Source organism: Hemitrygon akajei, chromosome 5 (assembly GCF_048418815.1).
Source record: "Hemitrygon akajei chromosome 5, sHemAka1.3, whole genome shotgun sequence".
Taxonomy (NCBI): domain Eukaryota; kingdom Metazoa; phylum Chordata; class Chondrichthyes; order Myliobatiformes; family Dasyatidae; genus Hemitrygon; species Hemitrygon akajei.
Genome location: NC_133128.1, coordinates 72,301,409 through 72,327,734, shown reverse-complemented (window position 1 = coordinate 72,327,734; position 26,326 = coordinate 72,301,409). Strand labels below are relative to the sequence as shown.

At 40.6% G+C, this 26,326-nt stretch overlaps 1 protein-coding gene across 9 annotated transcripts in view; it reads left to right on the top strand.

Annotated features, from left to right (window-relative positions):
- cnksr2a (connector enhancer of kinase suppressor of Ras 2a) overlaps positions 1–26,326 on the top strand; it is a 560,907-nt gene that overhangs the window by 125,955 nt on the left and 408,626 nt on the right. For all 9 annotated transcript variants that reach the window (XM_073045761.1, XM_073045760.1, XM_073045758.1 and 6 more), the window contains exon 2: positions 24,148–24,311. In XM_073045761.1, coding sequence (XP_072901862.1) covers positions 24,148–24,311 — 164 coding nt within the window. The remainder of the gene's footprint in view (positions 1–24,147; positions 24,312–26,326) is intronic.

Sequence of the window (26,326 nt, the reverse complement as noted above, 5' to 3'; positions counted from 1 at the left end):
GTCGGTGGAAACTAGCTTGTACAGCAAACAGGGGTAGAGGTTCAAAGCAAATGCAAGTTGCCATAACAACAGCACCTTGTATATAAAGAGTGCTTTCAGCACAACGAAGTCACTTCACTGCAGCACAATCAGAAAATCCGGCTCTGACTCATATGGAAATAATTATTTAAAAATCTATTTATTTTTTGGGGTCTCAGTGGTTCTCTAACTGTTCTTGCAAAGTGGGTGATATTTTAACGCAGTGTTCTCCTTCTCGTGAAGTTATTGCCATGGTGCTGATCAATAGGTAGTTTCAGAATTCAAACCCAGAGATGATCAAGTTCACCCTGATGGATTTTTAAATCAGGATAATGAGCACCTTGGGACAGAGATGATTTTTAGTGAATTTTGTAGATGGATGTTCTGCAGTCGTTGTATGCTGGTGTTGGAGAAAATGTATGAATATTTAGGAGCGTGTGAATCAGGTGGCGATCAAGTGAGCTGCCTAGCACTGGATGATATTTATCTTAAAAGTTGTTCCAGCTGCCCTAATATAAGCAAGTGGACAATTTCCCATCACGTTCCCTACTTGTGCCTTGTTTGTACTGGAAAAAAACATAGGGATATCAATAGGTAAGCCACTCTTAACAGAATGCCCAGCATCTGACTTGCTCCTGCAGCCACAATATTTATGTGGATGATATAGTCGTGTTTTTCATGAGTCCTTGCAGGATATTGATATGGCCAGGAGTAGATAGTCAGACCCTCTCACTTGGTAAGGGTGATCATTCCTTAGAATGTGTGAGAAAGGAGAATAGCCAATGTTGTTCCACTATTTATAAAGGCTCTAAACATAAACAAGGAAATTACAGAATGGTAAGTCTGACCAGTTGTGGGAAAGTGATTGGAAGTTATTCTAAGGGACCAGATATAAAAGTGTTCGGATAGACATGGACTGATTAAGGATAGTCAGCATGGCTTTGTGTGTGGTAGGTCACGTCTAACTAATCTTATAGATTTTGAAGAAGTTACCAGGAAAAGTGGATGAATACAAGGCATTGGATGTTGTCTACATAGACTTCAGTAGGGCATTTGACAAGGTCCCACATGGGAAGTTGGTCAAAAAGGATCCATCGCTCAGCATTCAAGATAAGGTTGTAAATTGGATTAGTAATTGACTTTGTGGGAGAAGCTAGAGAATGGTAGTAGTTGGTTTCCACTCTGAATGGAGGCCTGTGACTAGTGGGGTGCCGTAGTGATCGGTGTAAGGTCCATTGTTGTTGGTCATCTATATCAATGATCTAAATGATAATGCGGTTAACTGGTTGAGCTAGTTTATGGATGGCACCACGACTGGGGTGTATTGGGCAGCAAGAAAGGCTATCATGGCTTACAAGAGGATCTGGACCACATGGAAAAGTGGGCTGAAAAATGGCAGATGGAATTTAACGCAGACAAGTGTGAGGTTTTGCACTTCGGCAACACCAACTAGGATAGGTCTTACAGAGTAAACGTTAGGGCATTGAAGAGTGTGGTAGAACAAAGGGATCTGGGAATACAGGTTCATAATTTGTTGAAAGTAGCATCACAGATTGATAGGGTCATAAAGGTTTTGGCACATTACCTTTGTAAATCAAAGTATTGAGTACAGGAGTTGGGATGTTATGTTGAAGTTGTACAAGACATTAGTGAGGCCTAATTTGGAGTATTGTGTATAGTTTTGAGCACCTCCCTACAAGAAAGATGTAAATAAGGTTGAAAGAGTACAGAGAAAATTTACAAGGATGTTGCTGGGTCTGGAGGACCTGAGTTATATGGAAAGATCAAATAGGTTAGGACTGTATTCTTTGGAGCTTTGAAGACTGAGAAGAGATTTGATAGAGGTATACAGAATTATGAGGGGTATAGGTGGGGCAAGTGCAAGCAGGCCTTTTCAACTGAGGTTGGGTGGGACTACAACCAGAAGTCATGGGTAAAGGGTGAAAGGTGAAAAGTTCAAGGGGAACATGAGGGGAAACTTCTTCCTGAGAGCGTGGAAAAAGCTGCCAGCACAGGTTGTGCATTTGAGCTGAATTTCAACGTTTTAAGCGCAGTTTGGATAGATACATGGATAGAAGGCATTTGGAGGACTTATGGTCCCGGTGCAAATTGGTGGTTTAAATAGTTCTGGCATGGACTAGATGGGCTGAAAGATCAGCTTCTGTGCACTACTTTCTATGACTCTATGTGAAATGATAGTTACTTAACATTTATTATTCCATACCTGGACGGATGCATTCATTACTTTATTTGGTAAGTAAGGCCAATGGAATTGTGCATAGTGTAATCATCAGCAAGTATCCCAAATTATGACAGTATGGAAGGAAGATAGGTGAAGATTGTTGGACCTAGGCTACTACCCTGCAGTAATGCGCATAAAATGCTGTAGGAAAATGGAAGGGAATAAAGAATCAATGTTTTGGGCTGTGCTGTGATGTCCTGGGGCTAACATGGTTGACCTCCAACAATCACCTCCAGCTTCTTTTGCATGAGCCACTGGACTCTTTTAGTTGCCAATTTGAACAGACCGACTTGATGCCATAGATGGACAAATTCTGCCGTGGTGTCAAAGGCACACACCTCACCTCACCTTTAGAAATCAACCCCTTGCTCTGTGTTAGAAACAATCAGTGTTGCGATCTGGAACAAAATGGTCATGGAAGAAACCCAAATGGGCATTGTTGAGCAAATTATTGACAAGTTAGTGAGAAAGTGCCATTTGATAGCAGCCTTGATGATACCTCCTTCAGTTTGATGATTGAGAGGGAACTGAATAGGTAGTAACTAGCCAGATTAGGTTAGTCCTGATCATAGTTACACAAGAGGAATAAATTAGAAGGAAATTGGTGAATTTTCTTGAAAGCCTGTATGAATGGTCATTTGTCAGCAGGAAATAATAAGAGGTTATTTGGCTTAGTTGGTCGAGCTTCCAGCACCACAGTCCCATCAGTCCCATTCCCACTCCTCTTGTTTCCTCGAGGGTAATCCCGAACCCCTGAAGCATTTTCATGTCTGTAAAATTGATTTTGATTCTTTCGCTGCTTGCTAATGTGCAGCATGAGCCAGTGTAACTGATCATATTGTGTGATTGTGCTTCAAATTGGTTGAAGACCACTTTCCAAGTTGGTGGTATCCCAGGTTGTATTAACTTTTCCCCTCTCCCAACAGAACTTGGTTGTAAATACTTATGTCCTGACTTCAGTTCTTGTAAGTTCTGCTCTATGTCTGTTTCATGCAGCACATTTACAATGCCACAGGATGTAATGAAAAATGTCCTTGGTGTGAAGATGGTAAGTGTTTCACAAGGATGTTGCAGTAATCACTATTGACAATATTATGGACAGAGGGATCTATCAAAGATAAGCTTGTGGGGATGAGGATTTAAGAAGTGTCTCAGTGAACACTTGAATCGTCCAAGCAAAGAAAGCATCAGTTTTAGTGTGGAATGTGGGATCAATGGAGAAGGATGCCCACTGGCCATTGTGGACATGGTAGGTCAAATGGCATGAACCCAAGTTTTTATCACTCTAGACGGATTTATCCCTTACGCTAGTTCCTGCTGTAGGTGAAGCCTAGACCTGAAGTGTGCTCCTTTTGGTGATCGATTTTGAAGTCCCCACCCAGAATGCATTCTATATCCTTGCCACTTTGAATGCTTCTTCTAAGCATTGTTCACTATGAGGGAGCATGGATTAATCAGTTGAGTCATAGAGCACTATAGTACAGAAACATCCACTTCAGCCCATCTAGTCCTCCTGGTCACATCAACTGGACCATACCCTCCAGACACCTCCCATCCATGTGTTTATTTAAAGTTCTCTTAAACCCACGTCCTTCACTTCCACTGGTAGCTTGTCCCTCACTTGCACCACCTCCGAGTGAAGAAGTTCCCCTTAAATATTTCACCTTTCACCCTTAACCTATGACCTCTAGATTTCATCTCACCCAATCTCAGTGGAAAAAGCCTTGCTTGCATTTACCCCATCTATATCCGTCATAATTTTGTATACCTCTATCAAATCTCTCCTATTCCCTTACACTCCTGGGAATAAAGACCTAACCTATTCAGCCTTTCCCTGTAACTCAAATCCTCAAGTCCCAGCAACATTCTCGTAAATTTTCTCTGTACTGATTTTATCTTTATTTACATATTTCCGGTAGGTAGGTGACCAAAATTGCATACAATACTCCAAGTTAGGCCTCACCGATGTCTTATACAACCTCAACATAACATGCATCTCCTGTTCTCAGTACTTTGATTTCTGAAGGCCGATGTTCCAAGAGCTTTCTTAATGACCCTATCCACCTGCAAATTCATTTTCATTGAACTATGGACCTGTTTTCCCAGATCCCTTTGTTCTACAGAATTCCTCAGTGCCCTTCTCTTCACTGTGTTGGACCTATCCTGCTCCTTCCTACTAAAGTGCAACACCTTGCACTTGTCTGCATTACATTTGGGAACAGCTTCTTTCCAACTGTGATAAGACTGCTGAACAGATCCTGACCCGGATCTGGGCCGTACCTTCCAAATATCTGGACCTGACTTGCACTACCTTACTTTCCCTTTTCTATTTTCTAATTATGATTTATAATTTAAATTTTTATTATATTTACTTTGATTTGTACAAAGTACTTCAGGGAGCGCGAAGCACAGAAACAAATATCACTGTGATGATTGTACGCTCTAGTATCAATTGTTTGGTGACAATAAAGTATAAAGTATAAGTACATTCCATCTGCCATTTTTCAGCCCGTTTTCCCAGCTGGTCCAGATCCAGCTGCAAACTTTGCTCGTCTTCCTCACTGTTGACTACAACCCAATCTTGGTGTCATCCACAAATTTGTTGGTCCAGTTTACTGTATTATCATGCATATCACTGATATAGATGAAAAACAACAATGGACCCAGCACCGATCCCTGCAGCACACCACTAGTCACAGGCCTCCAGTCAGAGGCAACCATCTACTACCACACTCTGGCATCTCCTGCTAAAACAATGTCTGATCCAATCTACTACTGTACTTCATCCTGAATTCCAAATAACTGAACTTAACTTCACAGATAAACTCTGTAAGGTTGGTTAGACACAAGATACCATGCACAAAGCCACGTGGACTATCCCAAGTCCAGCCCTATCTATCTAAATACTGATATAAGCATGAAAAATTCTGCAGATGCTGGAAATCCAATGCAACTCACACAAAATGCTGGAGGAAATGATTAAACAGTTGACAAATCGGGCCAAGACCCTTTTTCAGTCCTTTAGAATGCCTTCTAGTACTGATGTCAGGCTCACAGGCCTATAATTTTCCAATTTATTCTTAGAGCCTTTCTTGAACAACAGAACATTAGCTATCCTCCATTCCTCTGGCACCTCATCTGTAATTAAGGACATTTTAAATACTTCTGCCAGAGCCCCTGCAGTATTTGCACTAGCATCCCATAAGGTCTAAGGGGACACCTTACAACACCCTAGGGATATATCCAGCTTAATGAGCCTCAAGACAGAAAGCACTTCCTCTTCCGTAATCTGGATACGATCCATCACCTTGCTTTTGTTTTGTCTCGGTTCCATAGACTCTGTGTCCACCTCCTGAGGAAATGGAGATGCAAAAATCAAATCAAGTTTAATAATCATTCAAATCATATATAGATACAGCTGCAAGAGACAGTGTTCCTCTGGGGCCAAGGTGCAAAAGATTCAAAATAACAAACAAACATTCTAAAACAGTGAGTAATGTAATTCAAAATAGTGAGCTAATAAGCACATTTATTTGAAAAAGAAATATATATATAGTCCTAGGCCTTGGGCGATAATGTCCAGCAATCGATGCTACAGTCTCCTGGCAGTGTACAGATGCACGCACACAAGCCTGTCAGTTTACCGCTTGAACGCGGAGGGCAGCTGCGATGGAGAGGCCAGTGCTCAGCCGAGTCCTCGCTACAACTGAGGCTACACAGCTACCATGACGTCTGTCCCCCACTAAACAAGGGCTCCATGCCTGCAGCAACTTACATTATCACCCCTGCCTCTTTTGGCTCCATGCATCAAGTCGACCAATTTTGTTTCTCACTATTCTTTTGCTCTAAATGTTTATGCGGAAGTTCTTGGGATTCTCCATCCCCTTGTCTGCTAAAGTAACAGCATGCCTTCTTTTAGCCTCCTGATTTCCCTTTTTTTGTAATATCTTGGATTTCTTTTACTTCTTGTGCCAGAATCACCAACATATGACATGAAATTTGTTAACGCGGTGGCAGCAGTACATTGCAATACATAATAATATATTAAAATACTGTAAATTACAGTAGGTAATATATGTATATTAAATAGTTAAATTAAATAAGTAGTACAAACACAGAAATAAAAAGCAGTGCAATATTGCTCATGAGTTCAATGTCCATTCAGAAATTGGATGGAAGAGGGGAAGAAGCTGCTCCTGAATCTCTGAGTTCAGGAACTTAATTTGTTCCTTGCTGTCTATTCCTGCTTCACACCTATAAGTTCCAAAACAATATACTTGTCATAGAGGGGAATGGATGTAAGAGTACTCTGCACTGACCGCCTATCCTCTTTCTCTCTCCTGATGGTCATCCAGTTACCTATATCCTGCACATTAGGTGTCACTACCTCCCTGTCAATCAAACACTCAGCTGGAGTTCATCCAGCTCCAGTTTCATTTCCTCATCACAGTCTGTAAGAAGCTACAGCTGGATGCACCTTTTGCAGGTGTGGTCATTAGGTCTCCCAATCTTCCCACGTCCCAGAAGAGGAGCACTTCATTGTCCTGACTGTCATTCCTACTGCTCTACTGTATCTGGGCAATATGAAGGAAAGAAACTTAGCAGAAGCTTACCTTAGTCTTCACTGCATCTCGCCGAAGTCTCTTGAGCAAAAGCTACAGTTTCCCACTCTAACACTGCCCCCTTTCACATTGGCTGCTCTCACAATGGCTGTTCCACTTTAGTCTAACTACTTTTTATTGGCCCTTGCCAATTGCCTGATAACCCAAACCATCTCAAGCTTTGCTGAGAGTCTTGACCGACCCCACTCAATTTTCAAATCGCTTACTTATTCACTGCGTACAACATCTCGTGTAATCTCAACTCAGCTGAGAGATGGTAATTGGTAATTAAGGAGAGCTTTTCTTGCACTATTTCATCTGATGCCATGAGGCTTCACGGGGTCTGGAGTCAACAAGGACCACTCTTTCCTGTAGGGATACTATTGTGCTGCTACCTCTGGGGGGACTGTTCTGCTGGTGGGATTGGGCACACCTAGGCATTGTAAAGGAGGAGTCTGGCTCATTGTCTGTAAGATATGATTTTGTGAGGATGAAAATATCTTAAGTTAGTCACCAGTCCCCAGATAGTCGTGAGAAGGACCGGATAAGATTGACTGGCCTTGAGACTCACTGATTAAGTCAACGAAGTGTAGGCCATCAATTTTATTCTTGCATTATGTGAGTGCTGAGATGAAAGGTAAATAGGCTATTTTAAGCTGCTTAAAAATCAACCATTTTTGTGGATCTTGGGTCACATTTAGATAAGGATATGTGAAGGTACCAGATTTCTTGTAGGTATGAATCAGGTGAAGTTTCCTTACAAACATTTTGAAGATCAGTTGATATTCTTCCAATATTCAGATTATTAATCTGAATTTATATTGTACAGGGATGGGGTTTGAATTTGGGACCCGAGATTGTTACTCAGCCAGTAATTAAAGAACTGTGCAATTATTATAGTGTTAAGATTGGTGGGGTCAGTATGACGGAGAATCTTAAAGGAAGGGCAAGGTTGAGATTGGGAAGTTTACTCGGGAAATTCTGGTGATTTGGGTCCAAGCTAATATTTCCATTTTAAATTGGAGAATCCCAAGAGGAATGCGTAATTCAAGGATTATGTGGCTGAAGGGGGTTATGGAGGAAGGATTGGGCAAGTTATCCCCACGTTTATGAACATTTCAAAATAGAGGTTGTGCTGGACTAGGAGTCAATACCTATTGATGGTCATAGGATTAATGGGTAAAGAGAATGGTGTGAGTTGGATGTAGGTTCACTCTAGAACCCTCTTGCAATTTGAATCATTCCACTACAAATGGTGTCTAAATCCAAAATTCTAATGTCTTTATTGTTCCACCTGGATGTGGCTATGTAATATTTACTTTCAAATTTGAAGACCACTACTCTATTCCAAATGTTGAATCGTAGAACTATAGATTGTGACTACTTTTATTACATTGGCAGTTGATTAGTTGTTCTTGTAGAGTAAGATTTATAAATAGTCTTACAACATGGACTCAGGAAAATGCATTGTATTGTTTTTTTATATAGATACTGGACTGGACATTGGAAGTCAGCTTTTCTTGTGGAGCATAAACGATCATGTTCTTAAGAGTAGTGATCATTCTGGTCCCTGCACCTTTCCAGAAAGATGTTTGAAACATCATTACAATGATGTACACCCAGAAACATGCAGTGCAATGATCCAGCAGGTTGCCTAACTAAATACATTCAACTGAACACATCGCCTGACACTTTGACATACACTAGTGACAAGCTGATATTCGTCCTTAACGGTACATACACCATTGTAGCCAGGTAGCAGCAACATGTACAGGGGCTACATAGGAGAAGGGGAGAGGGAGAAATTTTGTGATGCTGCTCTGGACCAATGGAAGTGCTGATTGTTCATGCTGACACAAACACACAAATTTCTCCTCTAAGCATGCTCCTTCATTGGTAGAAAGGACAGAATGTTAAGCCAATTACACTGAAGTTCATTCTCCTCAGGTGTAATAATGTAAAGATCACACAGAATCCAGCATCCACCTCCATTTAAGTAAATGCAGCAAGGAATGAAAGGTAGACTATTAGCATGTGATGTTGTCTCATACAAGTACATGCAACTCTGTTAAGGGAATTATTCCATACCTAACTGGCAGAGGAGACTTATCCAAACCATGTCAAAACTTCTGTAGATGTGTGGTGGAGAATATATTGTCTGGCTGAATCATGATCTGATAGGGAAACAATGATGCCTTTGAATGGAAAATCCTACAAAAGGTAGTGGATTCGGCCCAATACATTACTGGTAACGCCCACCCAACCACTGAGCATATCTACATGAAATGCTGTCATAGGAAAGCAGCGTCCATCATCAGAGATCCCCACCACCCAGACCATGCTCTCTTCTCACTGCTGCCATCAGGTAGAAGATACAAGAACAAGAGCCTTTGGACTCATACCACCAGGTTCAAGAATAGTTACTACCCCTCAACCGTCAGGTTCTTGAATAACAGAGGATAACTGCACTCACTTGCTCCATCACTGAAACCAATTATCTCACTTTATGGACTTTTTATCTCATTGTCTTATGTTCTTGTTATTTATTGCTATTTATTATGCATGCATTTGCAGTCTATTGCCTCTTGCACTCTGGTTGATCTTTCATTGATCCTGTTGTAGTTACACTTCTATACATTTGCTGAGTATGCCCACAAGAAAATGAATCTCAGGGTTGTATATGGTGACATGTATGTACCTTAATAATAGAATTTACTTTGAACTTTGAAGAGTGAAGGCAATCCACAGTTTGCCAGTTGTGCTCTTTAACCACATTTCATTGTGAGTCTTGCTTCTCCGTTGATTCAGCCACTGCTGACATGTTGTCCTATTGCATCACCATAAATGATCTTGCACAACATATATTCTGATGGGGAATTGAGGATGATGGGGATCTGGCACAGCAGTTGATGCCACCTTATATCAACCACATTATATTGAGTGGTATGGTGAGCTGGAGGGACTGACTGGACTAATGACGAGGGCGAAAGGAAGGAATGAGGTTGCTCCAGTAGGAAAGGGCTTCCACAGGTACATTAAGAGCAAAAGAATGGCAAGGGACAACATGAGTCCTCTTGAAGGACAGTCCATGGAGCTGGAAAAGATGGGGGAGATCCAAAATGGGTTTTCTGCATCTGCATTTACTTGGAATTTGGACACAGAGTCAATAGAACTGAGGCAAAACAATAATAAGGTCATAAACCATATATAAATTACAGAGGAGGTGATGCTTATTGTCTTGAGGAGAATTAAGGTGGATAGATCCCCAGGACTGGAAAAGATTTCCTCTCAAACCTTGTGGGAGGCTGGTGTAGAAATTGCAACGGTCATAACACTGATATTTAAAACTGCCTTAGCTGTGGGAGGGGTTCTGGAGCAGGGGTGCCAACCTGTTTTTATGCCATGGACCCCTACTGAGTGGCCCATAGACCCCAGGTTGGGAACACCTGTAGCTGGAGGATTTGAGGATAGCTAATGTTGTTTCATTGTTTAAGAATGACTCTAAATATAAGGCAGGAAATCGGAGGCTGGGTTGCCTGCCATTAGTAGTGGAAAGTATTCTAAGGGACCAGCTCAATGTATTTAGATAGACAGGGCCTGATTAGGGATAGTCAGAATGACTTTGTGGTAGGTGGTGACTAATCAATCTAATAGAGTTTTTTGAGGAGATTACCAGGAAAGTTGGTGAAGGAAAGGCAGTGGACATTGTCTACATGACATTAGCAAGTTCTTTGACAAGATCCCACATGGGAGATTGGTCAAGCAGGTTGAATCACTTGGTATTCAGGATAAGCTAATAAACTGGAATAGACATTGACGTCCAGGGAGGAGCAGATAGTCATAGTAACCTCTCTGACTGGAGTCCTGTGACTAGTGGTATGCCGCAGCACTAGTGGTAAACAAACTTGTAGAGGGTACTTAGATGGGGGTGTAATGGGACAATGAGGAAGGCTATCAAAGCTTGAAGTGGGAAATGGACCAGCTGGAACAATAACAGACAAGTGTGAGTTGTTATATTTTGAGAGGACTAACCAGGGTGAGTATAACACAGTGAGCAGTAGGGCACTGCAGAGTGCTGTAGATCAGAGAGAGCTGGGAATACAGATCCATACTTCCTTAAAAGTGGCAGCATAGATTGATAGTATTATAAAGAAAGCTTTTGGCACAATGGCCTTCGGAAATCAACGTTGATATGTTATGTTGAAATTGTGCAATATGTTTGTGAGACCTAATCTGGGGTATTGTGTGTAGTTTTGGTCACCGACCTACAGGAATGCATCAATAAGACTAAAAGATTGCAGGGAAAATTTCTAAGGATGTGCTGGAACTTGAGGACCTGAGTTATATGGAAAGGTTGAAGAGATAGAGAATGGGAATATGGGATTAATTTGAATATTGGAAAGCTGGTTCAATGTTAGAGTGGGCACAATTTAACCTGGAAATAATAATCAGCATGATTTAATGCATATTTCCATGATTCCACATAAAAACCAATCAATCCATTTTGATGTATCATTTGTATGCATTTGTTGACTGCATTTCATTCCAGTTCTTTTAGTTAAGACCGCAGTTTAACTTGGAGTATTGAGTTTATGTTGCTGCCAGATTCTAACAGGACAGAGAGATAATATTGTGTATATAGATTCAAAATATTTTTTTTGCTATTTTCTGTATTATCTATTTGTTCTGTAGTTAGATGAAGTGTACTGCTAAAAAGAAAAAGATAGCTGTTCAATTTGATGGATTTTTTGCTGAAATTAATGGTTCCTTGAGTAATTTTTTTTCAAACAATCAAATTCTTTTGCATAGAGTGCTGATTTATGATTGACAGTTATACCTACTTTCCTGTCAGTTTGTGAAACTAGATGTTCCCCACTGATCAGTACTCAACAAACAACATCATAAACTCGACACATAGTAGTTTTGGTTCAATTTGCCAAATGTGGTAGATGGCCTAAAGTGCAATGGCCAATTTGCACTGTGACGCTCTGGAGAGCAATACGTTACTTTCACTCCATTATGAACGTGAACTGGATCCTGAGCCTCCAATCAGAACGATAGGTTGAATAGCCTTGTAAGATTATAATGATGGCAAGTCATAAAAACTGTGCCTCCAATGGCCACCAATGTTAACAAAATTTCAAAATAGTTTTCCAGCTGTAACTGTTTTGTTTTGTTTGGAAATTTGTTATTTGTCAGTGTGATAAGGTTTTTTTTAATTGCAGAAGGATTCAGAAAAGAGTGCTTGTTTAATCTGCATATGGCTGAACTCGCACATAATTATTCTAAATGCTTGCCTGAGCAGTGGGTGTTAAACATAGCACAACAATTTTACTTCCAGTTTGAGGATAAATATTTGCTATTACAAGAGAAGTGTGCATTTATATAGTGCCTCAAAAGAAACTTGGATATCTTTTTAGCTGAGGGACTCATGCCCAAGCTTGGCTTGGTGGGTTGGAAAGGTAGTATTCAGGTGACCCAAACTGGAGGGAACACCAGAGCTCCCACTGCACAAAACAAAACAATTCGGCATGATATTGTCAACTTCAGTAAGAGATGTAAGGCTATGGGAAATGGAAGATTGGCAGTAATGGTAGCATTTACCACCTTGGGCAATGTGAGACGAGAATGAAAGAACCTTTTAACCATGTGTGCTTCATGCTGTCCCTGAGCTGTGAATGCTTGCTTGTGCCAGTTGGTGATGAAAAGTACTTCATTCTTCCCAGCTTGAATACACAAAGTCACTGAAATAAAATTTACGTTCCCTGCGGTCACTGAATGAGGTGATGGGCATGAAGTATGAACAGCAAACAGGAATTAACATACAGAGCTCCTTATTTCAGGCAGAAAGTGTTCCTCTGTTATAGGGGGTTTCAACAGAGGCTTTTCAGTTTGCCTAAAACCTCTGCATTTATGTATTCCCTCACTTTACAGCTGTTGCCAGAGTTGTGTGTATATAACTCCTGCTGTAGTCACAAATCAGTTTATTATTTCTGGATTCTTCTCATAAAACTTCCACTGCAGCACATCTCTCTTTATGCCCTTTTTCAATTATTCAGGTGGTTTTATCTTAAATCAATCAGACTGCTTTACCACCCCCAGCCATTCTCATTTTTGAATATTATGACCTGATATATTCAACTACAACTACTGTTGGTTTTTCAGGTACAATCCAATAATGTCTGCTGTTTCATAGTTTCCAAGTTGAATCTACACTTGTGGATCATTCAATTTGCCATAGGACAGAGGAGTAGAATTAGGCCATTTGGCCCATTGAGTCTGCTCTGCCATTTGATCATAGTTGATCCATTTCCCTCTCAATCCCATTCTCCTGCCTTGTCCCCATAACCTTTGACACCCTGACTAATCAAGAATCTATCAACCTCCACATTAATTACATGCTCTGACCTGGCCACAACAGTTGCCTGTGGCAATGAATTCCACAGATTAAGCACCCTCAGGCTAAAGAAATTCCTTATCTCCGTTCAAAATGGATGTCCCTCTATTCCGAGGCTGTGCCCAGTGGTCCTAGGCACCCCCACTATAGGAAACATCCACTCCACCAAGACCTTTCAACTTTTGATAGGTTTCAATGAATCCCCCCTCTTTTTTCTAAATTCCAGTGTGTATGGCCCAGAGCCATCAAACACTCCTCATATGATAAGTTTTTCATTCTTGGAATCATTTTGATGAACCTCCTCTGGACCCTTTCCAATGTCAGCACATCTTTTCTTAGATAAGGGGCCCAAAACTGCTCTCAATACTCCAAGTGTGTCCTCACCAGTGCCTTATAAAGCCTCAGCATTACATCCTTGTTTTTTTATTCTAGTCCTCTCGAAATGAATACTAACATTGCATTTTCATTGCTCATCAGTGATTTAACCTACACAAGGGAATCCTGCACAAGCACTGCCAATTCCCTTTGTGCCTTAGAATTTTGAATTTTCTCCCTGTTTAGAAAATGGTCTACACTTTTATTCCTTTTACCAAAGAGCATGACCATACACTTTCTGACGCTGTATTCCGTTAGCCACGTCTTTGCCCATTCTCCTATCTAAGTCTTTCTGCAGGCTCCCTGCTTCATCAGCACTACCTGCCCCTTGACCTATCTACATATTGTCCGCAAACTTGGCCACACAGCCATCAATTCCTATATCCAAATCAATGACATACAACATAAGAAGAAGTGATCCCAACACCGAACCCTGCGAAGCACCCAAGTCACCAGCAGCCAATCAGAAAAGGCTCCCTTAATTCCCACTCTCTTCCTCTTGCCAATCAGCCACTGATTTATCCATGCTAGCATCCTCATGCAGCATTTATCAAAGGCCCTCTGAAAATCCAATTACACAATTTTCACAATCCAATTTTCCTTTGTCTATCCTGCTCATTTCCTCAAAGAATTCCAACAGATTTTTCAAGAAAGGTTTTTCCTTAAGGAAATCATGCTGACATTGGCCTATGTTATCATGTTCTTCCAAGCATCTTGAAACCTCGTCCTTAACAATTGACTCCAACAGCTTCCTAACCATTGAGGTCAGGTTAACTGCACTCTCTTTTCTTCTACCTTCTTTCTTTCTTGAAGAATGGAGTGACATTTGCAATTTTCCAGTCCTCTGGAACCAGCCCAGAATCGAGTGATTCTTTAAGGATATTATTTGCCTCCTTGTGGTGAACTACATATACCTGTCTGGACTGCTCCTATGGCTCCTCCCACAGACCCCTGCTGACTGCTCCTGTGGCTCCTCCCACAGACCCCTGTATAAAGGCGATTGAGGCCTGAGCCTGGCCTCATTCTCCAGGATGTAGTGTTGTTCATTCTTCCAGTCAATAAAAGCCGATATCTCGCTTCTTACGTCTCAGAGTGAGTTACTGATGGTGCATCACTCCTCAATCTCATCAGTTATCTCTTTCAAAACACTTGAGTGTAGTCCATCTGGTCCAGATGACTTCATTACTTCAGATCTTCAGCTTCCCAACCACCCCTTCTTAGGAATAGCAACTACATTCACGTCTGCCCCCTGACACTCCTGAACTTTTAGCATGTTGTTAGTGTCTTCCACAGTAAATTTTGATGCAAAATACTTACTCAGTTCATCAGCTATTTCCTTGTCCCCATTGCTACCTCTCTAGGCAACACACACAAAATGCTGGAGGAGCACAGTGGGCCAGGCAGCATCTATGGAAAAGAGTAAGCAGTCAACGTCTCGGTCCGAGACCCTTCATCAGGACTGGAAAAATATGGTGAGAAGTTAGAGCAAGAAAGTGGGAGGAAGGGAGAAAGAAGTACAAGGTTATAGGTGAAACCGGGGGAGAGTTGGGGTGATGTAAAGAACTGGGAAGCTGATTGCTGAAAGAGGAAAAAGGCTGGAGAAGCGGGTGGGGGGAATCTGATAGGAGAGGGTAGAAGACCATGTAGAGAGGGAAGGTTGAGAAGCACTAGAGGGAGATGATGCACAGCTAAGGAGATAAGGGGAGAGAGGGGAATGGGAATAGTGAATGGGGGAGAGGCAATTACTGTAAGTACAAGAATTCAATGTTCCCCCTTCTCCAGCCCTCATATGGACACTTTCCCTATTCAGTAATTTGGTGTTTCTTCTTCTTGTTTAATCCCCTCTTTACCCTGCTGTGGTAAAAACACAATTTCAAAGTGTTATTAGAATATTTTATTTAAATCTTTCTGATTTCCCAACCGCCTGCGCGTGCATGCAGATAAAACCGCTCTCACTCCCTCCCTCCCTCCCTGTAAAGATGACAGAAAATAGTCTGTTTTCCCCTGGAATTATGCCTGTTTTGAATCTAGACAATTTAATTGACATGAACATTATCTCCTACGGGTGAGTGTTTTAAGCTTTGAAGGAAAGCAAAATTTCATATTCACTTTCAGCCTTTGCTTTTGTATAAAGATGCAGAAAAAAAGTTTTCATCATCAGCAGCCATTAATAAACATATTTGACTTGCATAGTTAGTTTTGCAAGATGGAAATGAAGCCTGAAAAAGTTGTTCACTGATAATGACTTCATGTTTTCTCATTTACTCCATTCTCTTCCATCCCAAATTAAAATTGGGGTGCTTCCCTCTTTTAAACTTATCTGTAATTCTTAGTCAAACAATCACTGCACATTGGCCAAAAATACTTTGCTGCAGTTGGTATTTTCTTTCAATCGAGAGTTGCCCTTTAGTAGCAGGGTTATCCTGCAAAACACATTCTTCCTTTTCAACATCCTAGTTCAGTAGGCCGGTGAGCCTCTCTGTGGTTCATTGTTGAAGCCTTGCTAGTTTACAAGCCTTTTTCCCTGCAAGTTGCTGGTAGATTAAGGAGGAAGCAGAGAACGCAGTAAAGAGTTATGTAGTCATTGAATCATACAATGTGGAAATAGGCTACTTGGCTCAACGTGGCCATATTAATTCCATCTCTCAGCACTTTGTCTTCTATCTCTAGACAATTCAGATGCTCATCGGAATACTTCCCAAATGCTGTCAGTGACCTAACTGTCTCAGAGAGCATTCTGGGTACTTATAACAGTCTGGCTGAAGAGGATTCCCTCATATTCCTCTAAATCACTTCTGCTGTACCCTAGGTCTATGTCCTCTGGGATCAAAGTAAACAGGCCAAAGAACTGTGCATCTCCTTAATCCTTCAATCTGCTTGTTAGTAGGGAAAGAAGGTCATGTAAATTAAAGGTGGTATAGTCAATGTCAAGTGAAATTGTGGTTGGATATGAGAGAGAGAAGAATGTAAAAGCAGATTAGACATTGTTCAAATTCATTTTCAATTTGGCTAATGAAGCAATGTGTAACAAGATTCAGACATGAACTTAGAAGTGGCAAATAGCATTCATGTCAGGCCACAAGAGTCTCCAATAAGAATATGTGTCATTATCTGTCATTGGAAATCAATCCCCATAATGCTTCTAACGTAAATTAAAATGGGTTGTTGCTTGCTGGCTATAGATTTTTTAGTGAAGGCATTTGTGGAGTTTGTGGAAGGACGGATGAAACCTATCTTCCCAGGAGAGAATAGAAGGTCCGAGGTCCCTAAACTATTGCCCTTTTTACTGTGGTATAGTAGTACTTGGTCATCTTGGAGGACAACTTGTTAGACCAGTGCAACAGTACCAGAAAGTCATCATATTAACAATTTGATCTTCCAGTACAGCACTCCATTGTTGGATGGTGTCTGTTTGGAAGCTGACACTGTGTGTTGGTTGGATCTGTCTACTGGCTTCAGGCTTTTAAAATGCCCTGCCAGTGTTGGAGCTGGACTCTTCAACCTCCTCGATGCTGAAGTTGAACCATCTGGCATGTCAACCAATAGTGCTTGCTCATCAACCTCCTAAATTCATTTCTCTCACTGTCCTCGTCTCTGGATCATAACTCATTTTGTCCTGTGGGAAATAGGCATCTGGGAAACCCGTGTCCCTGCCATATAAGTCCAGATGGACTTTTGACCTCACAATTTACCTCATCATGGTTTTGCACTTTGTCTGTCTGAAATGCACTTTCTCTGTAACTGTAACACTTTAATCTTCATCCTGTTATTGCTCTCACTTATACTACCTCAGTGCTCTATAAATGGCGTACAAAAGTTTTCACTGTGTTTTGGTACATGTGGCAAAAATAAACCAATTTGATTTACCATGTTTCTGTGCTCCCTTGTCCATCTAAGTTGATGGGTGGTGTAAGTTCAGGAGGTGCTGTTAAAGAAGCCTTGATAAGTGGCATGACGCACTGGAGAAGAGAATGTGAATATTTAAAATGTGGGTGGGAAACTTTGTTTTAAATTGTGTTAGGCTTCTTAAATGAGATTTGAATTGTGTTCATCCAGTCAGGCATATATCACACTCCTGGCTTATACTTTTAAGGTGGTGGAAAGTCTTGGGGGAAACAGGAATTGAGTCAGTCCTGCCCAGTATAGTATAGTTCTGACCTGTTCATTGTGTAGGGGAGTCAGCAATGGTAATATTTTAAAAGTCAAGAGGAGGGATATGGCACCTTTTTGTTGAAGATGACCACTGCTTAGCACATTTACAATGTGGATGTTATTTAATATCAGAATCATGTTTTCCAATTATTGGCCCAGACCCAATTGTTGTCCAGGTCTTGTTCCATGCACACATAAACTACCTCATTACTTGAGCTTTAGGAATGGAATTGAATAGATTGATGCATCAGTAAACATCCCCACTTATGACTGTATGTTGGAATGAAGGTCGTTGATGACAGAGGTGGAGGTGGTTGGTATAGTTCTATGTGTGAGGGCTTTCTGCCCTAGTGTCTTGTAAAAGAAACCATTCACTTTCTCTCCACATTTGCCCCATCTGAGCAGCGTTGGAGGCTGAGAGATGTGATTGTTGCTCCCTCCAGTGATCAGCCATCATTTTAACAAATGAAGGCACAAGAAATGGCAGGTGCTGACCTCTGGAGCAACAAGCCTGATGCTGGAGGAACGCAGCGGGTCAGGCAGCATCTGTGATGGATAGTTGATGTTTCAGTTTGAGACCCTTGAGTCCATTCCGAAATATTGACTGTCCATTTCACTCCACAGATGCCGTCTGACTTGCTGACCTCCTCCACATCTTGTTTGATGCTTGCAACAGATGACTTGTTATTTGTAGAGTGGTTTGTAACACATTTTAGCAGCGGTCATGTATTAGAAATAGAGACCGAAGTTGGCCATTCTGCCCCACTGTCTGCTCTACCATCCAGTAAGATTATGATTGATCATTTATCACAGTGTTCCCCTCCTTGTAATGAGATGCAGAACTAGAATACATTAGCATGGGCCTTTTGCAATGATGCAAGCCATGCATAAGCTTTGGAGCCTGGGAGCAACACCAAAGCCAACTCTCAAACAATTCATCTTGGCTGGTCACTACAATAAAAAGCAATACTATCTGTACAGAAATCTTTCATAAAGCTTCAAAGGTTCAAGCACTTGAGTTTACTTCCACATGGTGACACTGTGCCCATTTTCAATGCTGTCTGATTTCTTCCCACCCACCACCCATTTCATCTAATTAACTGTTTGGCTTTGGCATCATGATTATTTTCAAAGTCAACGATAATTGTCTCTTAATATCACGATGTATTCCAGTTAGAGCAAATTGTGGTTGATTTCGTATCAGACTGCCCTTACAATTTATTTATTGATGGAAAACCATTGCATGATGGTTGTCTACTTTAACACAGGCCTGTCATCCTAATCTTTCCTTACTCAAATCTGAGCAACCGTGGAGACAGAAACAGTGATCGTAACGTAATTGTATGATTGTACATCCTATAAATGTAAATGGTAGTCTTGTGTAAATAATAATAATGAATGCTACAAAAATCAGTATTGCTTCCACATGTAAGGTTGAAAATAATGAAGAATGCTTGAAAATGTTAAGCCTTTCTTTACTTTCATTGTGCTTTTCAACCTGCTTTCTTTATCCACTGGATGCTTAAATCTTGCTTCGTTAAATAATCCTGTATCTATCTGATTTAGAATGATAGATAGATAGATAGATAGATACTTTATTCATCCCCATGGGGAAATTCAACTTTTTTTCCAATGTCCCATACACTTGTTGTAGCAAAACTAATTGCATACAATACTTAACTCAGTAAAAAATATGATATGCATCTAAATCACTATCTCAAAAAGCATTAATAATAACTTTTAAAAAGTTCTTAAGTCCTGGCGGTAGAATTGTAAAGCCTAATGGCATTGGGGAGTATTGACCTCTTCATCCTGTCTGAGGAGCATTGTATCGATAGTAACCTGTCGCTGAAACTGCTTCTCTGTCTCTGGATGGTGCTATGTAGAGGATGTTCAGAGTTATCCATAATTGACCGTAGCCTACTCAGCGCCCTTCGCTCAGCTACCAATGTTAAACTCTCCAGTACTTTGCCCACGACAGAGCCCGCCTTCCTTACCAGCTTATTAAGACGTGAGGCGTCCCTCTTCTTAATGCTTCCTCCCCAACACGCCACCACAAAGAAGAGGGCGCTCTCCACAACTGACCTATAGAACATCTTCAGCATCTCACTACAGACATTGAATGACGCCAACCTTCTTAGGAAGTACAGTCGACTCTGTGCCTTCCTGCACAAGGCATCTGTGTTGGCAGGTTTGTGGCCTCAGATTCTGTATTATCAGCCGCTCCATGGTCTTCATAATGCAGCGGAGACTCTGGATTCTCTGCCGATGTACATTGTGTTATTTCTAGAACTGTTTGCCAATTGTGTTCTTCTTTGGATTACAGCCCTCCTCCTTTTGAAGTTGATGTTTGAGCTATCCTGCTTGAACTTGACTTCAGGCATTCCACTTAACTGTATGCCTTCAGCTGTTTAAATAGCACTTATGCTGCCATTTCATTTTCCCTGTACTCAAGGACAGTGATTTAATAATGTTGCACTAACTTTCAAATAACAGCTTTTGATATAGGCAGCATGTTTGTGCACTCAGTGAATTGTTCATAATGTGTGTGCCAGTTGTCAAAACTAGTTTCCTTCACACTGAGCTGCTTTGCTCTGCTTCACTACCAAAGTACGTAAAAATGTTACCTAACAGGCTGCAATCAAGAATACTGTGTCATTGTGTGATGAGTTGGCTCCTGGAAATACTGTAATAATCTAATAGTCAAATAAACTTAGTAAATTATCTAATCTGATGTGTCTAGAGTGGAAACTAGGGAAAAAATTTTGAGTATCAAATATAAGATATTAAAATTGTATCTATAATTATTGCAATAATTATAGAAATCTATCAAGAAGGACAATGGCAAACATAAAGCTTGTTCACCATGGAAGTCAACAGAATAGATAGTTTCGGACATCAATCAATGTGCAGTACTAACAAGATGAACCTAGATCTGTATGTTCAACTGTAGTAGGGATTCTAGCACTTGGCAAACAGTATCATCCAGCGTTACCATCCCTACCATCAATTCTCTTCAAAAAGATAATGAAAAAGATGGAGGTTTTTTAAACTAATTAATTATGAAATCAGTTGCTAACTAATGCTTTATTAAGTTCTGTGGCATTAAGAGCAGTTGTGTTTGCCAGAGCTTCCTTTCACAATAGTTTTTTTAAAATTCCTATTTGCTTCTAAATGGTTGACATAGCAATTCTGGGTAAATGCCCTTCATTCAGCTGGGTTAGCGAAGAGGCTGCTTTTCCTAACACAGGAAGGGATATGAGAGGTTTGCAGGTTCATCATTTGTGAAGGAAACAATGTGTGGTCATCAGCAAGCATGACAGCCAGATACCAGACTGTATGGAAGCAAAGTCGTTGGGGCTAGTGTATTGGATATATTTAGGATGCATGTAGGCAGGTATATGGATGGCAAATGTTTAGAGGGATAGTGGCCAAATACTAGGAAACAGCATTAGCTTGAACATGCACCTTGATCAGCATGGGCACATATAGGCTGCAGACCACAATCTGTGCCAATCAAAAATAACAACTCCACCTCGCTGACAGTCAACACAGGGATATGTGCTTCACCTACTACTCTACTCTCTCTATATCCATGACTAGGCATAACTCAAATGCCATCTAGACATTTGCTGATGTTACAACCAATGTGGGCAAAATTTCAGATGGTGAAGAGAGGGTGTACGGGAGTAAGATATACCAGCTAGTTGAGTGGTGTAGCAGCAACAACCTTGCGCTCAATGTCAGCAAGACCAGAGAGCTGATTGTGGACTTCAGGAAGGGCAAGATGAGGGAACACAAACCAATTGACGTACCTAGAGGGATCAGAAGTGGAGAGAGTGAGCAATTTCAAGTTCCTGGATATCAATATCTCAGAGGACCTAATTTGGACTCAATTTATTGATGCAGCTATAAAGAAGGCAAGACAGCAGCTATATTTCATTAGGAGCTTGAGGAGATTTGGTTTGTCAACTAAAATACTCGAAAGCTCCTACAAATGTACTGTGGAGAGCATTCTGACTGGCTGCATCACTATCTGGTATGGGGGAGGGGCTACTACACAAGAAACTTGTAAAATTGGTCGACTCTATCATGGGTACCAGCCTCTGTAGTACCCAAAATATCTTCAAGGAGCAGTGCCTTAGGAAGGTGGCGTCCATCATTAAGGATCCCTACCACCCAGGACATGCCCTCTTCACACTGTTATTGTCAGGAAGAAAGTACAGAAGCCTGAAGGCACACAATCAACAATTCAGGAGCAGTTTCTTCCCCTCTGCCATCTGATTTCTAAATGGAAATTGAACCCAAGAACACTACCTCACTACTTTTTTACTTCTGTTTTTTTTTGCACTGCTTATTTTAACTGAACTATTTGGTGCGGTGAGGTGAGGTGAGGTCTCCGTCAGTCAGAGTTGACCACAGATATTGCATCCTAGCGGTCTCGGTATGCAAAACTAGGTGGTACGATATGGAGAGCAAGCTGTTGCCCATGTAGCGAGCTCCCCCTCTCCACGCATCTGATGAACCCAAACCAATGGCAGTGACCGGTACAGTTTGTACCAACGGCGTCGCAGAAGTTGCCAGTCAGCATTGAACTCAACGTAGGACTGCCTTAGGGACTCCAGCTCCAGATTTTTCCCTCGGGGTTTACTCCTGAAGCCTTCCCCATGAGTGGATGTATTGCAAGGCAGCGGAGGTTTGAGATCACAATTTTCCTTCTCCTAGGTGCGCTGCTAATCATGGCTGATGGGCCCCACCTGCCCAAAGTGACATGTTTTAAGGCTCCAGTAACCTGCCTTTGCCCCGTCTCCTGTCAGTAGAAATGGTTCTGCCGGGCTTAGTAGCCAAGCCACACGTGAAGGCTAGGAGCTGGTCTTGGTTGTCCGAGGCTCTTTGAGGCACATGCTATAGGGAGCATTTAATGGATAACTTAACAAACATACGTATATATATTTAATGTAACTTAGTATTTTTCTTTATATTTATTTATCATGTATTTCATTTTACTGCTGCCATAAAGTTAACAAATTTCATGACATATACCGGTGATGTTAAACCTGAATTTGATTCTGATTCCATGCCATACAACTCCATGGCTCTTTGGCATAACCATCCTGGGATGCTGATCCTAAGGAGAAGGGAATCTGCTACAGTGTCAGCCTGACAAACTCGATCTTGTTGATTCCTGAAGGGCGCATTTTGTAGCCCGAATGTCACAAGTCAGATTGTTCAGCCCAGCCATTAAAATGGCAGAGCAGGCTCAAAGTTTTATGGCCTGTTCCTATTTATCATGCTCCAACCAGACATCATAGACATTTTTTTCCTGGCAATAGTGACTGAGAAGAGATTGAGAAAGAAGTGGAGAAAGCAAAGAGCAACATCGTGAGCTCCTTTCTAATCAGCTTCTAACTAGCTGATTGTGTTAAGATTTCAGTGACTGTGCTCCCGATTCCCAATGTACATAACTGAAGTTCACCATCTCTAGATAACACACACAATTTTTCACAAAAGACAACATATTTTTACTGTATAAAGTAAAAGCTTAATAGCTGTTCTTAACATACAGGGCTTTTATCATGTGTCATTGCTGCTGTTTTCGATTGCAATATTTTAATTTAATATGTTCTTGAAAGAAGGGGATTGTAATGCAATATCCAAAGTGTTTCATGATCACTATTTTGACTACAAAATTGAATTGAATTGCTTTTATGATTTACAAGATTCAGTATTGGCAATGTTCTTATGGAGTGGTAGAAAAGGCAGTAGGATCCATTTAGCTTACTCCAGCTTTCAGTTTCTAAAATGTTGGCAGTATTCACACAATTTTATCATTAAGATATTTAAAAAAGATGTTTTCTTACGGGAGTTACAAATGCAAATGACAATTTTGTTATGCAGTGTTTGTATGTTAGCAAACACCTAGAACACAATGCTGGAATGTCAGGCTGGACTTTGTCTTTGCAACCGTCGGGGTGAGAGACTAGAGAGCTGGCACTGAAAGTGACAAGATCCGCACTGAATTGTTGAAAGATTCACTGTGTATTTTTACCCTCAGTTTTGGCATGTGTATTTGAACATCCATATCAACTGCATTGAATATCAAGTTATGACCTGCAAAAGTTAATATTGTTGCTCAATGTTTCAAAACTGATTAGTTGTGGAGCGCATGAAACAATAGGGAAATTAAAACTATAAATGTATTTGCAGGTATTCTCTGCAGTTACACATGGCTCCAAGTTTGGTAATAAATAACTATTCTCCAAGAGCAGTATATCTGATTTAATCTAATCTATTCTGGGACAGTCTGCATATTTAAATTTAGTTTTTACACCAGATTTTTTTCTCTATTCATAATCCATTAGGCCTTGATGATTGTCTCCAGCAATACATCAAGAACTTTGAGAGAGAAAAAATCAGCGGAGATCAACTTCTGCGTATTACTCACCAGGAACTAGATGAGCTTGGCGTCACACGCATTGGCCACCAGGAACTTATCCTAGAGGCAGTAGACCTGTTGTGTGCTTTGGTAAGTGCAACCACTGACTTCATCTTTCCTGTGGTCATCTATTTAAAAAAATAGCATCCCAACTCATCTGTCTTCATTGGAGATAGTATCTTTCCAGAAACAGAATTTTTACTGGGCTGTTGGGGAAGAGTGGGATTGGGACTAATGGTAAAGATTTCTCTTTGAGGTCCAAAATGACTAGATGGTTTACTTTCTTGTTTGTAACATACAGTTGATATCCTGCAATATGTTGCATTATTTTCCATATGCAAAGGACGTTAAGATGTATTTAATGTTCCATTTTCTTCTTTCCTTTTATCCTTGACCTTTCCTTTGGTTGGAGTGAGATGGTAGAACAATTACGGATATCCATTTGATGAAGCTTAAGGCTGCATCGTTTGGTTTATAAATGTATGGGCATCTGGATGTTTTAAATTCTCCAATCATTTTCTATTCTGTTTTTCGAGTGATTATCTTTCAATAGGACTAGTAAGGAGCATAATGAGTTAACAAGATTTTTATATTAACAATCTGTATGGAGGCATGCTAATAAAGAAGGTAAATGTCATGCTAAATGGAGCTTTTGATAATGCTTGTTGAACATAATCATAATTACCAATGCTTTGCAATCCAATTTTTTTGTCATCATTGTACCTTTCCACGGCATTGGTTTTTAGGACACTTTGAGGAAAATTAACCTCCAACAACACTACAGTGGCAAAGTAACCTTTGGAGAAATGTAATATAACAGTGACAGGAAAACTGAATACACAGACCTAGCCTGCTGAATGATAGCTTATCTTCGTGACTAAATTAATTACAGTTGGACTAAGTTATTAAAAAGATTTCATACGTAAAATCATTCATAATAAGTTACATGATTGGACATAACTTAGATAAAGAAACACGGAATGCTGACATACTTTTAGCTTAGTTACATTCTTCTTCATGTCCTGCTTGGAAATGGTGTATAAATTCCCCTGTCTCCAAAAGAATAGATTCCAAAATGTTTATTTACTTGAATATTCACTGTACTTAACCTTGTCTGACTGCTCACTGATTACTTTCAGAGGGAATTAATCCACACACCATCAATTATTTTTAATAGGAAACTGTTCTGCCTTTGCATAATGTTCCTAGTATTGGGCAGGCAGAATTTATCTCAAAGGTAACCAATTAACCGTACTTCACTCTTCACAAATAAGGTTTTATTTCAAATTTGCAGCACCTGCAGTTCCGATGAAGGGTCTCAGCTTGAAATGTCGACTGTTTACTCTGTTCCATAGATGCTGCCTGACCTGCTGAGTTCCTCCAGAGTTTTGTGTGTGTTCCTTTGGATTTTCCACATCTGCAGATTTTCTCATGTGTGTGATTCATGATGAACTACTGGGTTCTGTGCAGTACTTTTTCAAGGCCCTGTGTCTTAAACTTGCAATGATTGACAGCTTTTAGTTTTTTATTCCTCCAACAAGCCTCAGGAAATCATTGCAAGCAGATAATTCACTTGCAGAAAAGCATGAAATGCTGGTCAGACAGCATCTGTGCAAAGCGATGCAGAGTTCTCATTCCAGGTTGAATGCCCTTCATCAAAATTCACTTGGTCTGTGCAGCTTCATTTCTGAAAATCAGAATCAGGTTTAAAATCACTGGCATACTTCCTGAAATTTGTTAACTTAGTGGCAGCAGTACAATGCAAAACGTAGGGAAAAATAAATAACTGAATCAATTACAGTAATTGTGTGTGTATGTGTGTGTGTGTGTGTGTGTGTGTGTGTGTGTAGATATATATACATATACATACACGTACATACACACAAACACACACACACACACACACACGCACGTATGATACGTATATGTATTAAATAGTTAAATATAGTGCAAGAACAGAAATAATAAAAGTGAGGTCGTGTTCACGGGGTCAGTCTGCATTTAAGAATCAGATGGCAGAAGGGAAGAAGTTGTCCGTGAATCACTGAGTGTGTGCCTTCAGGTTTCTGTAGCTCCTTCCTAACGGCAACAGAAAAAAGGTATCA